We start from the raw sequence: 20,535 nt of genomic DNA on the forward strand, positions 1-20,535 counted from the left end.
GTGCTCAGGAGAGGACAGTAGGAAGCTGGTGGTAATGTGTGCTTGTCTGTGAGAGGCTGTGTTGGGGTGGCAGGGGAATCAGAGACGAGGAAGATGGACTCTCTGCTCTGGGCGGTCACTGTTCCCTGAGGAAGCAGATAAGAAGGCAGTCCAGTGAGTGGTTAAGAGTGAGATTCCGCATCCAGACCCCCTGGGCAGGGAACTTGGGCTTAAGCTTCCTCATCTGTAAAAGGGAATAGCCACAGTTCCTACCTGATAGAGTTGATGTGAAAAGTAAGTTAGCTAATTCAGGTAAAGTGGGTAGCACAGTACCTGGCACTTAGAAAATGCTCTGTAAATACGGGTTGAACATCTTTAATCTGAAAAATCTGCAATCTGAAGTGCTGCAGAAGCTGTAGTTTCTGAGCACTAACATGATGCCACAAGCGGAAAATTTGCCGATGGCAGGTCACAAACATAGGCGCAGGAATGATATCGTATAGAAGAGTCTTCAGGTCTTGTGCACAAGGCGTATGGGGAGCAAATGCATTTTGTGTGTGGAGTTGGGTCCATCCCCAAGACAGCCCGTGATACGCACATATGCCAAATCTGAAAAAAAAAACCCAAATTGGAAACTCCTCTGTTCCTGGGTGTTTCAGATAAGGAGTATGCAACCTGCAATGGCAAGAAATAAACAAAACCTCAAAACAACACAAGAGTATGGGGTCTGCCCTGAGATGCAGCAAGGTAGTGTAGCTTAGTGGTTAAATCACAGGCTCCTGAGGCTCAGATCTGGGCTTAAATCTGTCTTTTCTACGCACTAATCCTGCAATATCAGAAAAGTATCTAACCTTTAGACTCATTTTTCTTGATCTGTAAAATGGAGATCAACATGCTTATCTCAGGTTCGTTGTGATAATTGTCTGGTACATAATTAGCAGTGATTGGTAATTATTGAAAGCAAGATATGATTGCGGGTCTTTTTATTACATCATGAGGATATTTACAATAAATAATACATACTTGTGGACACATCAAAAGTTGGGGAGACACCATCAAATAGTTGGTTGGGGCAAGACTTAAGTTGTGTATTTTCAAAAGTTGTTCTATATCAGGAGAGATTTAAGTCGGGAACGCAGGATAGTGACTGTCTGAAGATACGTTCACAAGTTGGTTTGGTAATGGGTTTGTGAACAGCGTGCTGTCTGGGTTGGTCTGAATACTGACTAGCAAGTGTGACTTGGGGGAGGTCACTCCAAGCCAAGGAACCGGCAAGGACAGAGGCGTGAAAGGGGGCATATGCATTGGGTCTGCAGAAGGTCCCCAAGGAGTGAAGGAGACAGAGTGGAATCAGCAGCAGGAGAAGTAGAAGGAGACCCCGGGGCTGAAGATTTGGCTAAAGTCACTCAGCTAACAGTTAGTGGGTGCTGATTGGGTACCATGTGCCGGTAAATGAGCCCCAAAAGGGCTCAGGTATATGAAAGTATATGAAGATAAGAGCCTCATTAGGAAGCTGGGGGTGAAAGGCAGCAGGGCCAGAAAGGGACGTCTGGTGGGGGAAAGGCAAGAGGTTTTGAGGCCCCAAACCTTAGTGTCTTGGAGAGTGGCCGAGGAGGGTGGTGACAGCTGCGGTGGCCGTCCTGGCAGCCGCAGAGCTGGAGTGCCATTATTGAGGCTGAAGCTGCACAGGGACTCTGCCTTTTGGATGTGGGGCTGGGCTGAGAGGGAAGAGGGCAGTCGGGATGGGGAGCAGCTGTGGACAGCAGGTCACGAATGTCTTGGTTCGGGTGCCCCTGGGCGTTCCTCCACAGAGATGTCCGGGGGTTGGAGAGGTGAGACCGGATCTTTGCGTTGAAGTGGGGGCTGCAGATGGTGCCCTGGGAGTCATGTGTGGCGCGGGAGTATGTGAGACTCTGGGATGGGAAGAGGTGGCCGGGAAGCACAGAGCACCAGAGGACCATAAGTGGGAGGGGGCGGGAGAGGAGGGCTGTGTCCCAGCAAAGGAGCGAGTTGGAGCCCAGAGAGACCTGGATGGAGAGTCGAGGGAGGAGGAGGGCCCTGCAGCTGGCCAGCCTTTGCTGGGTCCCTCGGGTGTTTCATCTCAGTTAGTCCTCAGGATCCCTGCACGAGGGTAGCTCCATTTCCCAGAGGGACAAAGTGAGGCTCAGAGATGTGGAGCTGGGACCTGCGCCCTGAGCTGACTCCAGGGCTGTAGCTCCTCACCTGTCTCCATGCTGCCTCCAAAAAGGAGCGCCGTGTCCCTTGATTATCTGAGTCTGGCTATTGGGGTGACTTAGGGATAATGTCTCAAGCATCTTAAATCCCCTGGCCACAACTTCCCTGAAAACCAGGTGGGCCGAGGGTGTCCCTATGGTTGCAGGCCAGCTGTCCCCGCACAGAGACAGGCCATGGGGACAGATCAGGAGAATGTCGGTCTTCTGCATCTTCTGGGAGGAACTGCCCCTGGAGAGTGGGGTGTTGTCCCCCTAAAACACCGAACTCACCCACACTGAAGCCATTTTCGTGGGAATCTTTTCGCACTGTCACGCACCTCTCCGCCTTCCTCAGCGTAGTGCCTGGCATGTGATTTAGCTTTCCCCGGGGACTCAGGGAGGTCACGGTTCTCCTCAGGTGTTAGGACTGGCACACGATGGCTCCTTCCCTGAGGTTTGTCCCTGCCTGAAGTTGTGCCTGACTGTTGTGCTTGGTCTGTGGCCCTGACACTCCCTGTGGGTAGAAGGGGCTCCGGGCTGAGTGGGATGGATTTCTCTAGACAGTGTGGACAGTGGCTGCCCTGAGAACCCAGGGTGAGCGAGGGGCTCCCAGGGGAAGATGGCGGTTGGTGAAGAATGTACACTGCCCGGTTTTGAGTCCCCTCTTTGCCACTTTCTCGGGGTGCGTTTACTGATCTGCATTGTTCTTCCATGTCATCTTACTCTGCAAAATGGAAGCAATAATGTTGTAAGGACAGATAGTTACTATGATTACTAACCCGAGTGGTCAGGGAAGGCTTCGTGGGGGAGGTGGGACTTGGCTGGACCTTGAAGGATGACCATGTGAGAGTTATCCCGGGGGAAAGGACAGGGACCAGCTTTCCTGATGGTCGTGTTGCCTAAACCTGGCGTGTACGGGATGTGAATTGAGTGGTGTGTAGGAGACCAGGTTGGTTGGCAGATAAAATCAGAACTGTAGGTTAGTTAGAAGCTTCTAGCAATCTTGACTTCCAAAACATAGCCCACTGGAAGTTTTAAAACCAGGCAGATTTCGGTTCAAATTTTGACTCTGCTCCTCACCAGCAGTGTGACCTTGGATAAGTTACGTCTACCTTTTCTTTTTCTTTTTTTCGTTTTCCTTTGGTACCAGGGATTGGACTCAGGGGTGCTTAACCACTGAACCACATCCCCAGCCCTATTTTGTATTTTATTTGGAGAAGGGTCTCACTGAGTTGCTTAGTGCCTTGCTTTTGCTGAGGCTGGCCTTGAACTTGTGATCCTCCTACCTCAGTCTCCCGAGTAGCTGGGATTATAGACATGCACCACCACTCCTGACTTGCTTCTACTTTTGGAAGTGTGGTTTCCTCATCTCTAAGAGGAACCTCTAGTAATATGCATTTTTGTGAGGTGGGTAGAGGAAGCAGTACCTGCCAAGAGCCAGGCACACTTTAGGACTCAGCACACACGAAGTCTTATTTTATTATTCACTCAACAAACAGAAATGTCTTTTTCTGAGCCAGGAACTGTGCAAGCAGCTGGAGATAGAGAGATGAAACACACATTGTCCTGTGGGTATTTTCACAGTCCAGTCAGGAAGCAGACCCGAAACACAATTGCAATATAGCCTTGATAAGTGCAACAATAATAGAATGTGCACGTCTAGAGCTGGCACAGACTAGGGTGACTGGCTGCTCTCCTGTGTTCAGAACACACAGATGCGTGTTGATTCAAGGAAGAGTCGACTTCCTCAGGCAGCTGTGGGAGGGAAGAGCGTTTCAAGCCCAGGAAACAGAACGTGCAGAGACATGCGTATTAGGCAGGCATGGTGGCACTGGCCTGGAGATCCAGCTACTTGGGAGGCTGAAGCAGGAGGATTGTGGGTTTGAGGCCAGTGTGGGCAACTCAGTGAGACCCTCATAGAAAGCAAGAAAGCCTGTGCCTATGAGGGAAGTTGGGAGAGGCAGGGTGTGGCTGGAGCCTGGGTTGGTGCAGGAAAGGCCCAGTTGGACTTTGAAGGGTCTTCCCGCCAAGATTGGACCTTATCTGGTGAAGTCCAATGAGATGCCAGTCGTGAAGAGTTTTTAGCAGGGTTGCGATATGGTGGGGCTGCTTTGGAGGAGCAGAGTATGAACCGCAGGATGAAAGACGGGTTGAAGGGGGATCTTCTCAGAGGCTCGTAATGTTCCCAGGAGAGGAACAGCTGGGGAGCCGACCGGGGGCCGTGCCAGGGCTGCAGGGTTTCAGAAGGCAGAACCCGTAAGACCTAGTGATCCGTCTGGAAAAAGAACAGGGCTGCTTCCTGGGCGCTCACGGGATCGGGGCATGCAGGCGGGCAGAGAGGGCCTGGGGAAGGTTCTCGGGGAGAGCCAATCCGAAGCTCAGGGGTTTGACCCAGAGCCACGGTCAAATTGAAGTGTGTGTTGATCACTGCAGGGGTTGGTAAGATGTGTCTGGTCTCTGTGCTGAGAGAGCCGGGTGGGGACAGGAAGGGGGACCAACCAGGAAAAGGCTGTTGCAGACAACCAGGCGAGAGGGGTGGACAGTCGCCGCGGGGTGTACCTCCTCTTCGGCAGGGAGGAGACAGATGAGTCGCTGAGTGCGAGGCTGTTACGGAAAGTCCCACGTGAGGGTCGCTGGGTGCCTGGCACATGGTTAAATGGTATCTCTGAAGCCTGGGAGCTCCAGAAGTGTTGACTGGCAGCAGGACGAAGCCTAGGGACATGCACGTTTGGTTTCGGGCTGGGGATCTTGCATGTGGCCTCAGTGGTAGTTTAGAGGCCACAGAGCTGTGCAGGCAACCGTGGGCAGTCAGGTGGGGATGGACCGTCGCTCAGAGAAGAGACTGGGGCTGCAAACGCAGGTGTGGGAGTCCCTCAGCCACCGAAGTGAGCTGTCACCAAGGAGAGTTGGGGGGGGAAGCAGGAGAGTGAGGCAGGGGACAGAGCCTGGCACAGGAGCCGGCAGGGAGCAACGAGCAGCCTAGAAGAGAGGGTCTCTCAGTGCTTCTCTTGAAGGTGGGAGAAACCAAGCTTCCTGAGATAGCGTGTCGTGTTTCTGGCAGGTGGAAATACCTTTTGAAATACCTGCCTTGTTGGCTTATCTAGAGTTCCGCCTGCCTCCTTGTCCACACAGGTGCCGTGAGTTGGTTGTGCTGACGGGCCAGGGCCTTAGCAGCTGGGACAGAAGAATTCTCAAGACCTCCCTTAACCAGCCAGCTCTCCCCATAAATGTGTGTGACTGTTTAAGAAAATCATTGTATTCATAGCATTCGGGGCTGTAGATGTCAGGCTAAGAAGCTCTTTGTTGTATAGAAATGTGTTTGTAGCACGCGGAGGCTGTGTGTGGAGGCTGTGTGAAATGGGCAAGAGACAGGGAGAGACCCTGGATAGGAAGGGAGTGGTGCTCCTCGAAGGGTGGGTCGCAGGCACTGAGGGAGTGTGGGGTGCTGGGTGGGTGCAGCCCCTGTTCTGCAGTAGATTGCCGTCCAGGGGTCGATACTGGCATTCGGCTTCGTGTGCGTGCGTGCACGTGTGTGTGTTACGGGTGTGGTACAAGGCATGATAAACAACACTGTTTGTCCCCCTCAGAGGGAATGAGCAAATAGCACGTGGAGGGAATGTGCGTGCGCGTGCATGCGTGTGCACCAACTCTGGTTTCCGGGCGCCCGGGGCCTGCTTCCTGATGGGTTCTGCTGTTTCTCTCCTCTGCCTGTCGCTTCCTCTGGGGGCTCCCAGTAGCTGGCAGGCAGCAATGTTAGGAGATGGGGTGCCTGGGTCCCCGTTGGAAGCAGGCCGGCGCTGTCAGTTTGAGGAGCTGCGCCCACCCCCACCTTCTCTCTTTACGCGTCTGATGCACCCTCAGGCCAGGCCGGGGTCAGTCCCCCATAGGCCCGGGGGGTGCGTGGGCAGGTCCCGGTGCGCCCAGTGTGGCCCATCCGGCCTGGGTCTGCCTCCCGCTGTTGAGAAGGCGTTCATCTGAACCGTGGAAGCTGAGCCGGCCAGAGGGCCCCAGAACTGCAACCCGCCCTCGGTCTTTGCAGGAGGGGGAGGAGTGGCTCGGAGTGGCCAGTGGCGGGTGGACATCACAGGCACTTTGGGGCAGAGCTGTTTCCTGACCGCGTACTGCGCGCTTCTCCCCTGGGTGGTGGGGGTGGGGGGGTGGTTGGATCCCAGTGTGAAAAGCCTTCAGGTGTGAGTAGTGTGAGAGCTGAATGTGTCACTGGATCGCTAAGTGCTATGTGTGTCAGTGTGTCACCGAGCGTGAGTGTGTCTCGGGCAAACCCAGCGAGACAGTTACTGGTGTTAGCGTGTCCCCATCTGTCTCTGAGACGCAGTGGAGTGTGGGGAGGAGCCTGCCTCGGGAAGGAGCCTGGCTGCTGCTGCTGCTCGGCCTCCCCCTCTCCAAGTGACCTTGAGTGGCCGCTGCCCGGCCTGGCCTGGGTTTCCGAGGGCAGCATGAGGGTTGGGTGCGAGGCGCATGGAGGGGCTCCTGGCCTCCTGGACGGGCTGGCTCTGTGGGAGGGAGGCTCAGAGGACAGCTCTGCCGTTCCCTGAGATTCAGGCCTTCCAGGTTGGGTGACCTGTGTCAGGGCCTGGGTGGGCTCAGGCTCTGGGAGCCCTGGCCGTCCTCGGAGCCTGGCTGGTGTGTGGCCTGCTTGCTAACAGCCCTGCTTTTCCTTCTCTCCCTGCCTCCCCTTCTCTGAACCTGGCTGGCTGCAGAGGAGCACCCCATGGAAGGTGAGTGAGGCTTCTCTGTCACTGGGGTAGCACATCTGTCACCATGGGGCCCATGTGAAGGCGTGTCATCGGCCACTCGAGGGCTCCCTTCCGCGCCTGTGTGCGGGGCCCCTCGGAGGAAGGCTGTCTGGGTCCTCCCTTCTGCCTGGGCCCACTTCTGCCCGTGCCTCTTTGTTGCTGGTGTGGGGCTGCCAGGTGGCCGCAGGCCCTCCCCTTGCCCACGTCACCTCATCCTGACCACTGGCCTTTCTTCTTCCTCGCAGGACAGGGAAGGGGATCTTTGGGAAGAGCTGGGGATGGGGATGGAGGGCTGTGGCTGATCGGATCAGACGTGCCCTGCCCGGCTCAGGAAGCCGGGGAAGGCCCTGCCTTGGGGGTGGGGTGACGAGTGGCCTCTGCCCCAGGAGGCTGTGCGTGGGAGAACCCACCCTCTGCTCCACGGCTCCTGGGCCAGAGACTGCAGGCTGGGTGGGGACCTGTCACTGGGCAGGCATGTTGGGGCTGCTCCTCTGCTCTGATAAACCCCGATGGCCATGGTGAGGTGAAGACAGGTGGCCTCTTCGTTCTGCCCCGTCCCAGGCAGGGCGAGGTTGGGCCTCCTTTCCGCCTTCTGTGCTGGTGGTCTTTCTCTCTCTGCTTTCCGTCTTGAGCTTCCTCCAGGGTCCCGTCCCTGACTCTTTCTGTGTGTCCTTCCCACAGCTCGCTCTGGGTTTCTCTTTCTCTCCATCCTTCCAGCTTTGGTGTCCCTCTTTCTTTTCCTCTTCGGGGTGGACTCAGATCAGGGAGCAGGAAGCCTGTGTTCAGTGGTCCGGGCTTGCAGGCTGGGCTGCAGCGGAGTCCTGTGGCCCCCCGGGAAGGCAGTGGTGGGTGCGAGTCTGGACCACCTCCCAGCCCCACCCTGCTCCACAGTCTCTCCTGTCCTGGGAAGGCAGGAGTGGGCGACATGCCAAGATCGCGGGGCCCTGGCCCGGGAGGAGCAGGGAGATGCAGGTTCCTGGGAAGGAAGGCGGGAGGGCTCTCGGCCTGGCGTGGTGGAGTCCATTTTTCCTGTGGTGTCCATGGTTTGGCTTGTCTCTCCTGGTGTCTCGTCTTCTAGGGGGTCCTTAGGTCCTCTGGTCCCAGCAGCAGGCACTGTGTGTGCACACTCATACAACTCTGGGGCCTCGGCATGTCTGCGGACATGTGCCTGTGCACAGTTGTGTGTCCTCGTGTGAGCATGTTGCACGCCCACATGTGTGTCTTTGTGCGGTGGCCACATCGCCGTGTGCCTGCAGAGCGCCTGTGGCTTTGTGGTCCTCGCTGTGTTTGCATCTGTGTGTTTACTCTTGTGTGTGTGTGTGTGTGTGTGTGTGAGGGAGTCTGCGTGTCTGGGTGGACGCAGCCTTCTGAGGACTGGAGATAAGATTTAGTGCTGATGTGACTTTTACTTGCTCTTGATGTCATGTCTGCTCCGGAACAAAGGGAGAGATGGAGGGAGGAAGAGAGAGAAGAAAGCGGGAGGAAGGACGGAGCAGAGCCAGGGAGAGCGGGTGGGCTAAGTGAGGAGGTGGGATGACGACTTGCCGAGTGAGGCAGAGAGGAGAGGGAGCGGGAGGGAGTGGCGGGTCCAAGAGAGGAGACAGGCAGCCGGCTGCTGAGGTGGCCTGGAGATGGGGGGCGGGGAGGGGCAGGGGCAGGAGGGAAGCTGGGCTTGGGGCGGTGGGACCGAGACCTGTGGGCACCCCTAGACTTTTCTTTGGGGTGCGGCAGCCTGCTGCTTAGATGTGGTACGGTGTGGGGCTGCGAGCCAGGCCATGCAGGTGTGTGTGGGAGGCTGTGCGTGCGCGTGTGTGCACCCAGGAGTGTGGTCTCTGTGTCTCTGTGCCATATCTGTGCCTGCCCGTGTGTCCTGGTCTTGCCCCGTGGCCATCTTTCTCTCGATGGCTGTCCACTCGGGAGTGTGTTGGGAGAATCAGGGATGGGGTTGGGCATGTGGGTGGAGGTTTCCCAGAGCTGGGCGGGGGGTAGGGGGTCTCTTCCGTGACACTGCACTCTGGACCCTGCAGCCCTCTTCACGCTCTCAGGTCCTCAATGCCTCTGCCTCTTCTCCATCCCTCCGTGCTGTGACACTGTGCCCGGAGGCCTCTCTTCCTTCAGGGGCCAGACATCCTGCTCCGCAGCCCCGCCAAGCCCCCTCTCTGCTCCTAGCCCCTTGCGGCAGAGAGAGGAGGCCCAGAAGCAGCCAGATAGAGTGCCCTAGGAAGAGACCCTGGGCAATGCCATCCGTCACTGCTGCCTCTTCTCCAGCGGTGGAGGAGGGGCTGGTGCTACAGGTGGACATGGGCAGGAGAATGCCTGGGCAAAGCCAGGGTCCAGCAGGAGGGAGCGGACACAGGCCTGGGTAGGGGGAGTCAGACTTTGGGGAGGGGACCCTCGGGCTAGCTGGGGCTGAGCCAGGGGTAGATGGGAAGGGAACCAACCTCCCCTCACCAAGATGGCTGGCTCTGTCACGCCTGAGGGAGCCAGCCGAGCAGCTGGTTGCCGTGGTGACAGAGGGAGAGTGCCGCATGCTAATGAGGCTGGTGAGGAGCTGGGCAGCGGAAGGGTCTTGGAGGGGAGAGACCCTGCCCCCCACAGCAGCGGGCAGGCAGGCCTACAGGGGACAGAGTGCGTTTCCAGCGCCCCTGGTCCCTGGATAGGGTTGGGCAGAAGCCTGAAGTCCCAAGAGTGGGTGCCAGGGGTGAGGCTGCCGCTGACAGCTGGATTTAGGGGGTTTGGACGCAGGTGCTGGTACTTCTTGGGGACAGAGTCAGTGGCCGGGGCCTTCAGAACAAGGAATAAGACAGCCCAAATACTGGGGTCCCCACCTGTGCTGTGGAGGTAGCCTGTGTCTGCCCTGCCAAGAGCCGCTCTGTCCTTGGCACCCCAGCAGCGGTGCTCCCCCCCAGCTGGCTTCACACCCAGAGAGGATGAGTGGAGCACCCCCGGGGAGTGGGAGGAAGCCGGTGACCATCCAGGGGCTGGGCTTTGGTCCTGCTCTGCCCCTCTTGGCCTGGCTGCGTTTCCTCCTGGACCCCAGGATTCTGGTCCTCAGCTCTGCCCCAGCGACTCCTGTGGCCCTGTAGCCTGATGCTCCCATCCTGGTCCCCGTTTTCTAAGGCCCGCATCTCTTTGCCATAGCAGCTGGGGTGGCTTCCTGGGGTGACAATGGTGCTGCAGGCTGTCCCCTCTCCCACTCTCTTGACCAGACCCCACAGCTGGGAGTCAGGGTTGGGAAGGGACTGAGGTTTGGTGGGCTGGCTGGTCATCTTGGGGAGCCCTGGGGTCTCAACTCAGCCATGGGACCTGGTTCCAACAGCCTGTGTAGGGCCTGGGGTCCTGATCCAGCGGGCTGGTTCTCTCCCACTCTGCCTGAGGAGGGGGGTCCCTCAGGTTGGGGCTGGCAGGACTCTTCCAAGGGGCTGAGGTAATCCTGGGTGGAAATCCTAGTTGATCTTGATCTTCAGTAGATTTTCAAAATTCAGCTTTTGGATTATCTCAGAGAGGTCCTGGCCAGAGCCGGGGGATCCGTGGCTAATTTAGGAATGAGGTGCTTTGACCTCAGAGCTGGGCCTCCTGCCCAGGGGCTTGGTGTCCTCTTTGGACCTTGCCAACCTTCCTGTGGAAGAATCCACGCCTCCAGTCTTCGCTCCTGGGTTTCCCCAGACTCCACCTCCTCTTCCTGGCTTCCTCTCTAGCCGTGGCCTCTGAGAGCCACTTTCCTCTTAGAACCCAGGCATGGGGGATCCCTGTTCCCCAAACAGTGGTCATCGGGAGGGCAAGTGGGAGGGTTAGGCCTGGCGACCTGTCTCTGCAGACCCCGCTTGGGTGGGGGACTCCTTTGAGGCCCAGGTTCCTCCCCTGCACCCCCTCTGCCCCTCCTCAGCCAAGGTCACAGGGGTCAGGGGGATGGGTGCATGGGCGGGTGGAGGCCCCGTGCCGGCTCAACCCCATGCTAACAGGACACTCTCTCTCTCTCCAGGTGGCTTTGGTTTTTGTGTCGTGTTTTATTTTCTCCTCCATCTGAATCGTTTTTCTCGTTGACCGTTTTTTTTTCTCTCCGCCTCCCGGAAGAAAAAAAAAAAGAAAAAAAGAAAAAGGAAAAAGCAGTCCGCCCAGCCTCATGCTTGTCCTCCTTTTCCTTTTTTTTTCCGGCAAGAAGAAAAAAAAGAAACCAAAATCCCCCCCCCAGCGACCCCTGCCCCTCCTCCTCCGGCCCACCCTGTCACCCTCGCTGACTGACGGCCCTGTCTCTCTCTCTCTCTTCCCCTCCACCCTGCACCCTCTGTCTTGCATCGGGCCCCTTCCCTCAGCTCCCGGGCTGGGGGCTCTCCCCCGATGTCTGTCACAAGTTAAAAAGGGTTTTTAAATTGTGGCAGCAAAAGCTTTTTTCCTCCCTTCTCTCTGGCTGATTTTGATGACGCGTGTTTTCTTTGTTTCTTTCCCCTTTCCTTTCTTTTTTTCTTCTTTTTCCCTTTCTTTCTTTCTCTCCTCCCCCTTTCCAAGGTCCGGCTCACCTGACGTTAAACAGCGAAGGTATGGTCTGAAGTTTTGGTTTGCTTTGGATTGGATTGGATGGCCCCCAAGCTGCGCCTGGATTTTTCTGTCCTCCCCTCCCGCCCTCCTCCACCGGTCCTGCCTCCTCCCTTCCTTTCCTCCCCGCCTCCTCTGCCATCTCTCTGTGTTACTGGGGGTGCGGGTGGGGGCGGGGCCGACCGGCTGTGCGCTGCCCTCTCCCCCTGCCCTTCGCTCCATCGCCCTCATCTCACTTGGTTTCTGACATCAAGAGATGTTTGAACTCCTGCCGCGTCTCCAGTCACCCTTGGTTTCCCTGGTAGTGTATCTCGCTCCTTTTCTTTCTCATGGTGGTGTTTTTATTTTCTTCCACTCATTCTGATCATCCTTTCTTTTCTGTGAACCCAAGTAAACAGAGAAGGGCCTGGGCTGCAGACAGAGAGCAGCCATGTCCCCACCTTCCCCTTCCCCTGGGGCTGTGGGAGGCTCCCATCTCCAGAATGGGGAGGAAGTAGGGGGCTGGAGGCCGAGGACCCCCCTCTTCCATAGTGTCTCACTGTCCACCTTCACCCTCTTGCCTTTTAAATGGCTCTTGACCCCATTGGACAGATGGGAGCCTTGAGGACCAGAGATGAAGTGACTTGCTAGTGATCGCACAGTCCCAGCTGGTAGTACGTTGGGACTGGACATTTAACCTGAGCCTCCCTTCAGCCGAGTCCCTGCCACCTTTCAAAGCCCTGGTGTCAAGAAAACCTGGGGACGGAACCCAGGAGTCCTGACTGATGCCCTCCAGCTCTGGCCTCCTCCGTCCTCCCTGTAATTGATTCTTTAAGAGCCCAGGAATTGGACCTTCCAGGTGCTTGGGCATTGCTGTACCTGCCCTCTTTTGAGGTCATCCTACACAGGGACAGGGTGGAGTTCTTAACTGTGGGCAGGGGGACCCCTGGGACTACAACTGGACTGTAGGGAGAGACTTACGTAGATCTAAGATCGGGGAGGGGTTTAGGTCTGGGTGGTCAGGGGCCTGGGCTTCTTGCAGGGATTTGAAACTATGGCAAGAAGCGAGGGGAAAGAGGGAGTCCCAGGTGGGGGCAGGGGGATGCCCTGGCTGGCTCACGCACGTCCCTCATGCCGCTCAGTCCTCGATTCTGGGGTGCTGGCTGTGGTTCCCCTGGTCATTCCAGAAGGCCCTCCCCTCCTCCAGCAAGTTCCGCAGTTGAGTTCTGGGGACTTGGGGTTGGAGTCAGAGTCACAGCCTAGATCGGAGCTGTTCCTCTCTGTCCCTGGGTCCCCTCATCCTGAAGCCGTCCTGTGGGTCCGGCAGTTGAGAGGGTGCCTGGGAGCCGGGCACTGAGCTCCTGAGTGAGCGCTCTGGCCACTCCCGGGCCCAGACATGGCAACTGTGCCTTGCGGCCCTTTAGAGCAGAGGCCCCGTGGCGGGGAAGAGGGTGGTGGGGAGCGGGAACTGGCTCCCGGGGGAGGCCGCACACCTCCTTAGTGACCTCTGCCCAGCCGGGCCCTCCCTTGGGCACTGCCCTTCTCTGGGCACAATGCAGGGAGGATGAGTCAACAGGAACCATGGGAAGCCCCCCCCAGGGTTTAACTGATGACATTCCCTGCACTCGGAGGGGACTCCAGCTAGTGTAGGTGGCCAGCGAGAGGGTGGACACAGCCGAAGAGGAGTCTGGTGTGAACTGGGGAGGCTTTTGGAGCAGGGCTGTCTGTGTCTGGAGAGGAGGAGTGTGAACTCTGACCCAGCAGAGGGATGTGAGCAGAGATGCCCCGTGGGGAGGCACAGTGGCAGGGACAAGCGGGAGGTGGGAGTCAGAGCTCAGGGCCGCTGGGGGTCAGGGCTGGCCTGTGTGCTCCTTCCTCTGCTCCTCTGCCCAGACTCCCCTCCCCGGGCAAAGACTAGAAGTTGGTGTTTGTGAGTCTAATAGGGTCTATGGGGACGGTGGTCCTTGGTTTGTCATTTGGCTCCTTCCTAAGAGGTCCCTAGAAGTGAGTCCCCAGAGAAGCCCCCATCACCAGTGCCCTGCAAGCCAGCACCTTTGCCCTGGAGAGGGCCCTGCGTCACTCAGGACTGGGGTGGGCCTGGCTGGAGAGCCCTCTGTGCCTGACCCCCCAATTCTGCTTCTCCAGTAGGGTCCTTACTGTTCTCCGAGGGGGGGGCCGGGAGAGGAGGAGCCGGCGATGTGCACCAGCCTACGAAAGGTCAGTGATCCCACGGTCCCAGAGAGCCCAGCCCTTACCCACTGCAGACTAACTGCCCTTCTGAGAGAGCCAAATCGGCACGAGGCCTTCCCTGGGTACCCACGAGGCCTTCCCTGGGCTTCTACTGCAATGCCAGTCCTGAGGCCCCTGCCCGGGGACGGAGGGCCGTAACCTCCATTTCTTTCCCAAAGCCTGTTGTCCTGATGACTTTCTAAAACACAGGTGTCCTTTTCTATGGGAGTCGTCAGGTCATCCCTAGAAAATATCTGTTTCTCTGGGAGCAGGGCAGCCCCTCATTGAACCATCAAATTCTGAAAACCCACCCAGGGGGATTCTGGTTGGGCTTCTGTTTTTTGTGTGTATCATACACATGGCCTCAGAGAGCCTCCATGACTCTCGGTGGCAGGGATCATTGCTCTCATTTTACAGATAGGGAAACTGACACTGGCCAGAGCCCCCAAGGCCAGCGCAGGGGCCCTTTTGCATCTCCGGGCTCTAAGATTTCAACTCCTTTTTCCAAGCTGTGGCTGCCTCTCTTAGGAAAAAATCTTTCCGAAGAAATTTACAGGCCAGTTTGACAGCCCTCAAGGAACTGCGGTGGGTCCAAAGCCTGGTGCTGTCACAACCCATCTCCGTCCTCCAGTGCTCTTCTGTCTGCCTGTCCCGCTGTCCCTGCCCGCCTCCAGCTCCGTGCTGTCTCTTTCAGCCATCCACGTTGGCAGTCTCCCTCAGCTCCCCAGGCCAACCTGGACATTTCCCGGAGCCTCCATTAGAGTCGGTCACACTGCCGCGTAACTGTTGCCCCCCTGCACTGAGCTCCCTGAGGACTGGGGATTTTCATTTGTATCGGATCCCCCCCGACCCCGGCCCCCCATGCCCTGCACGGTTGCTGGCACAAGCGTAGGTGTGAGCCCAGCACACTGTTCTAAGTCAGTGAATGGTCTCTGGCCCCAGGGGCTCACTGATGGTCTAACAAGTAGCTACAATATAGTGTGGTCCACGCAAAGAATATGAAGAGTGCAGACTTTGTTCAGAAGAGTTGATTTATTCAGAGAGAGAGGGAGAGACAGAGAGCGCCTGCGCACATCCGCACAAGTTTCCTCCCAGCAGAAGAGGTCATCTGTGGGCTGGTGTACAGTCGAGGAAGCTGCCCCTGTCTGCTCTTTCTGAATGCCCGCAGCAGCCTGTGTGGTAGGCTGATGATTAGCTCTTTTTTCCAGAGGAGAAAGCTGGGCTTAGAGCTCTTGTATCTTGGCCAAGGTCACGAAGCTGGTGGCGGAGCCAGCACTAGTGTCCAGGTCTTCTTTCTCACACCACACTTCCTCCCCAGGGAGCAGTACACGATGTTACTAGGCAGTAAGTGCCAGACGAGCAGAACAGACAGCTGTAGTGCTCCAGAGCGGGGAGGGCCCCGGGGCTGGAGACCTTCCCAGAGGAGGCCTTTGAGCTGGTCCTGGAAAAGAGGCAGCTGCTGTGTCCCTCCCTTTCATGGCGCTCGGAAACCCAGGATCATAACAGCTAGTCTCTGGCCTTACTCAGATACACTGGGGACACTTGTGGGACCGCAGACTCCTCCGCCGGCGAGGTAGCGGAGTATCAGTATTACAGCCTTTCGGCTCCCGGAGCTCGGGAGCTCTAATTGTTCAGGCGCTGCTGGGAGTTGTAGTTCTCCGCCCCGTGGTGCCGGAGATGGGGCGGAGCGCCCCCTGGTGCTTCAAGGGCTCCCGTATCCCAGACCTGGTTGGTGCTCTGCAGTGCATTCTTAGCCACCCTACATCCTGACCCAGGAGTGTCACCCCATTATCCCTTGAGGTCCTGACCCTTGGGCTCCCCAGGGTTCTCTCTCCTCTCTGCCCTCTGTTTTTCTCTGCTGCAGTTTCTTACCTCTCTCTGTCCTTCCCCTCCCCAGGCTCCCAGGTTCCCCTTGGCCACTTTGGGTCTCTTCCCATCTCTGGGCCTGCCAGTTCTCTGGTGGCTCTGGGGACTGGAGCCTATAGTAGGCAAAAACTGCAGTGTTACTGGCTCTGCCTTCTCTCCCAGGAGGCCTGGGACCGAGCTGAGGAGTCGAGGAATGGCCTCATTTCTCCGCTTTGCCTTGGCAGGCCTGGTCCAGCCCCAGACCCGCCTCTCTCCTTTTTTCCAGCTTCTTTTGTTCTGTCCCAATCACTTGTTCCTGTGGCTGCCCTGTTCTTTCTTTTCCTTTGGTCTGACTTGCTCTGTAATGGTATTTTCTTTGACTGCGGTGAAGGTGAGGGAGTGGGAGGGGAGGCCAGGCCTCTGGGCGGGCCTAACCAGTAGTGTGGCAAACCCAAGGTCAAACACATTCCCTTTTCTGGTCCTTGAGCCCCCTGGCTCTGCCAGTATCTGAGCAGCAGGCCTGGTTACTATGGAAACAGTAAGGTCCCAGAAAGGCTTGTCTTTCATTCCCTGGAGGGTCCCTGTCCCCTCTCCTTGTTGGCCCTCTTCCCGTCTCCCTGCCTGTCCCCAGGGCCTGTCCTTTTTCTTTACCCATGTAGCTTCACATCACCTCTGGTTCCCATCCAGCCCTGAGCTGTGTCCATCTCTCCTCTGATCCCTGGATGGCTCATCTTTCTCCAGCTCCATGATACCTCCCTCCACAGCACCCTCTGCCCCTCCTGTCCCTTCTTGTCCTACTGGATCCTCACCATTGCCTCTGGTCCCCTAGGTAGACAGAGGGAGGGATTCAGGCTGTCCCGATGTGTCTCATGCCCTTCCCCCAGCCTTGCCGCCCTGTGGCCTCAGGACACCAGGCCTTGCCAGCTGCAGTGAGGGCTGTGCCAGGCGCTGGGGCAGCAGCTGGTGCCTTGGCATCCGGAGGCAGTGAGGGCAGAGTCTGTGGGCAGGCTGCCCGGAGAGAGAGGCAGGCTGTGTGAGCAGGGCAGGGGTTCTGCTGGATCTGCACCCGGAGACCCTGCGTCCACATGTGGCACTGCTGCTGAGCCACAGGAGGGCAAGAGCCTCCCGGTGGTCCTGCATGCCCCTGGCATGGTGAATGTTCTTTCCTGGGCCTTGGGAGTGTCCGCGAGAACCTCTGCACGTGGGTAGCTCAGTCTCTGCGCAGACCCTTGCGACACAGTCCTGTTTGCTCCTGCCCACCTGCAGCTGTGGTGCCACCATTGATTAGCAAGGAGACACAAGTCACTGCCTGAGCCCAGGGTCTCTGGTCTCCCCTGATGGCATCTGGTTCCTTTCCCTCTGCTTGTGCTCTGGCTTGACCCCAGCTTCCTGGTTCCAGAGTCAGTGACCTCTTGCTTGTCACCTACTTGCAGGGCATTAGCAATCCCTAAGGCCCTCTTGGAAGTCACTGCTGCTTAAACAGTGCCAGTGGAAGGGGCCCTGGGCTGGATGCTGTGACCATGCACACCTCCCGCGCACACAGGTGCACGCTCGTGAGATCTCAGCCCAGCCTTGTGGTCTCGCCGCTGCTGCCTGCCTGGCACACCCAGCACACCCGGCCCTGTGGGGCCCCTCGGGGGCTGTCCTCAGACTGGAGTCAGAAGCTGGGGGTGGGGTGAGAGCTGGCCTGGCGGCCACCATGAACACTCCACACAGTGGCTGCTGCCTGCTGCACACCCCTGTCACCTGCATCGCCTTCCTGTTGTCTTACCCGTCCTCCCCTTCCCACTATTTCCTCTCCCCCTGTCTGCTCAGGGCTGTACAGTAGGCTTACCAGCCCCATCCCGAATGGTAAGGCCTGAAACTATCCCTGGGCACTGAGAATGTCCGTCACCTGGGGAGGTGGGCTGCCCTAGGGAGACCCTTGGTGTCCCAGTCCTAGGGAGGAGCCAGTGCAGCCTCTTGTCTCTGTCCTATGTCTCTTTGCTAAGGGAGTGGCCAAGGGAGGGTCGATGTGGGGAGATGGTGAGGACTGTCCGCTCTGCCTGGCCCTCTGGCAGCTTAATTGGCAGCTGTCAGTGTGGGAGCCACTTAGCAGCCTCTGGCTTTGGAAATGGACCTGAGGGGAAGTTGGTTTTTAACAGCAAAGATGACTGGGCCCGGAGAGGAGGGTTGACAAGCTGAGGAAGGGGAAGGGGGCCTAAAGCTCAGAGGCGAGACCCCAGGACCCCCTGTGCCCAGGGCTGGTGTGTGGGTTGCTGGCGGGAAGAGGGAGCCTCTGGCCCACCCTGCTTCACTCAGCCTTCTCCCCTTTCCCCAAACCACGGCGTCCAGGCAAGGAGGAGTTTGTGGCGACCTTCAAAGGCAACGAGTTCTTCTGCTACGACCTGTCACACAACCCCATCCAGAGCAGCACTGACGAGATCACGCTGGCCTTCCGCACCCTGCAGCGCAACGGGCTGATGCTGCACACGGGCAAGTCGGCCGACTATGTCAACCTGTCCCTCAAGTCTGGGGCTGTCTGGCTGGTCATCAACCTGGGCTCGGGTGCCTTTGAGGCTCTTGTGGAACCCGTCAACGGCAAGTTCAATGACAACGCCTGGCACGACGTCAGGGTCACCCGAAACCTGCGCCAGGTAGGGGGAGCAAGAAGGCAGGGTCAGCTGCACCTGGGACAGGGCACAGGAGAGGGGGCTGTGCGCTGGAGGGATCAGGGCCAGGCAGGGCTTGTGGTTCTGGAGAAGAGCAGGACTTGGGGCTGTGGGGGCCCAGAAGGGAGGCCACAGCTGGGTGGCAGGCAAGAGGGAGCCCAGCTGAGGATCCTGGGCAGGATCCTTAGGCCAGGCCAAGGGCTGAGTCTGATTGGTGGGAGCAGCTGGGCTCCGGAATCAGGTGATGGGCAGGAGGGTGTGTGTCAGGAGACGCAGGTGTGAGCTAGACCTGACTGGGGGCCAGGGGGTTGTGGAGCAGAGAGGGGTCCTCTGGGGTGCAGCCTCTGACCTGGTGCAGCAGGGTGGTGACCTGACTCTAGGCTGAGGCGGAGGCGAGGAGAGTGAGGCGGAGGCGAGGAGAGTGAGGCAGAGGCAGCCCGCGGCGGGTAACACGGTACTTACCCTTCCTTTCTCTTCCAAGGAGCCATGCTGGCCTTCTGCCTCTGGCTCCTGGGTGCGCAGAGGAGACCCTTCTGGGTCAGCTGTGTCGGGCAGTGTGCCCTCCGCTTCTGTTACCAGACTCACCACAGGACAGGCTCTCTCAGGAGGGGCCTTTTCACTTCTCACAGGGCCTGTGGTGACCACTGCAGGTGAGGCCATCTCTCTGGTCAGGACTGCCTGACAGGAGCCCCACAGCTAGTTTCCAGACCCAAGAAGTCCCTGCCTCCATTCTGGTTCAAACTGGCCCTTCATCCCGAGGAGAATCAGGGGAGCCTCCTGTGGGGCTGTCTCGTCCGTCTTCTCCCTGCTTGCTCCCGCCCTGGGTCCCGGTTCTTGTGCTGTCTCAGGGTCAAGGTCGCACGGCTAGTGGCAGTAAAGCTCTTCCAGCTGCACAGGCCCGGTCCTGCTGCTTCCTGGCCCATCTCTTGCTGGTTTTCTTCTCTGGACTTCCTGGTTCCTGCTGGGTGGCAGCTCACCTTCTCTCTCGCTCTTCCTTGTCCTTACTGTGTCCCCGCCTCCTCTCTTCCTCCCGCTAAAGTCTCATCAGCGGGACTCCTGACCTCCCACTCCTCTTACCTGTCCCTGCTTCACATGGCGGAGTGATGATCTAATGGGGATTCCTCCTCAGTCGATGCTGCTCCCCTTGCTGTGACAGCGCTGTGACTAATCCTGCTGCTCTTTTGGGAGCCTGTGCGACCTGTCGCAGTCCAGCTCCTGCCGATGAATCTCTCCTCAGCGCCCCTGTCTTCTGCAGGGTGACGTGCACGGTGGGCTCACTCTGTCCCTCCAGTGCCCCTGTGTCATATGATCCATTTCCCAGTCAGAGGGCTGTCCCATGTTGTCGCAGCCATCTGAGCACACCTGGGTGCATCACACGCATCTGTGATGCTTTCCGGTGCCGCACGCATTTTATCCGGGAGCAGGAAGTCGTCTTTGGTGCTTCTTGCTCACTAGCCCTCCCTGGGACCAATGCTGTCACCTTACCTTTTGCAAGACACCGCAAACCCACAGTCCCTATGCACGTGTCATTTGGTCAACAAATACGGTACATCACACTGGGTAGAGAGGGGACGGAGACCTGGTTCCTACCCTCTGGGACCTCGGCTCTTGAGGAGCTCGTATAGATTTGTTGAGAAGGAACACAGCGAGACATGCAGGTGCCAGGCACAGCAGAGGAGGGAGGGGTCTGTGGCTAGGGAAGGTAGGAAGCCCCCAGGGTGGTTTGTGGTCACCTCTTCCCGCGATGTGCAGTCATGGGTCCAAGCTGATAACTGATGGAAATCCCTGAATGGCCCTAAATTGTTCTACCAGCTGACTCAGAGCAGAGGCCTCCCACTGACCCAAAAGCCGGGCCTCCAGGCCACACCGGGTGTCTGCCTAAAACTTGATGGAGAGCCCTCTTTGGGTTCGGGGGATTTGATTTGACTCCTGAACCCAGACCACACCCGTGAGTGAGAGGTGCAAGAACTGCATCTGGGCAGCCTCCCGGACAGCCCCAGGGCCACCTCTGGTGCCCCAGGCTTGGCTCAAGGCTTAACCTGTGGCCAAGGGCATCCTTACCCTGGCCTCTCACCTGCCTGTTTTTCAGGATTCCCAAAAGTGATTTCTTGGGCAACCCCTCTTGGGTCCCTTCTTACCCTGAGAGAACTCTATTTCTTTTCTTCCCACGTGAATAAATCCCACTTTTCTTCACTCAAAAATAACAACAACAACAACAACAAATAATAATAATAATAATTTGGGGTGTTCTATTGTTCCTACAGCAGTGTCTCTCAATCATCCAATCTCACTGTCTCCAGGAGACATTTGCTAGTGTCTGGAGACCTCTCGGGTTATTGTAACTCAGGGGGT

General features: G+C 57.7%; 1 protein-coding gene across 26 annotated transcripts in view; it reads left to right on the plus strand.

The window, feature by feature from the left end:
• The window catches only part of Nrxn2 (neurexin 2), a 102,082-nt gene that overhangs the window by 13,480 nt on the left and 68,067 nt on the right, over positions 1-20,535 (plus strand). For 22 of the 26 annotated variants that reach the window (XM_047516380.1, XM_047516396.1, XM_047516392.1 and 19 more), the window contains exons 3-6: positions 6,911-6,928; positions 11,453-11,482; positions 13,604-13,675; positions 17,867-18,168. In XM_047516380.1, coding sequence (XP_047372336.1) covers positions 6,911-6,928; positions 11,453-11,482; positions 13,604-13,675; positions 17,867-18,168 — 422 coding nt within the window. The remainder of the gene's footprint in view (positions 1-6,910; positions 6,929-11,452; positions 11,483-13,603; positions 13,676-17,866; positions 18,169-20,535) is intronic. The other 4 variants (XM_047516381.1, XM_047516399.1, XM_047516385.1 and 1 more) reach the window with 3 other exon arrangements.

This window comes from Sciurus carolinensis, chromosome 11, assembly GCF_902686445.1.
Source record: "Sciurus carolinensis chromosome 11, mSciCar1.2, whole genome shotgun sequence".
NCBI classification, from domain to species: Eukaryota; Metazoa; Chordata; class Mammalia; order Rodentia; family Sciuridae; genus Sciurus; species Sciurus carolinensis.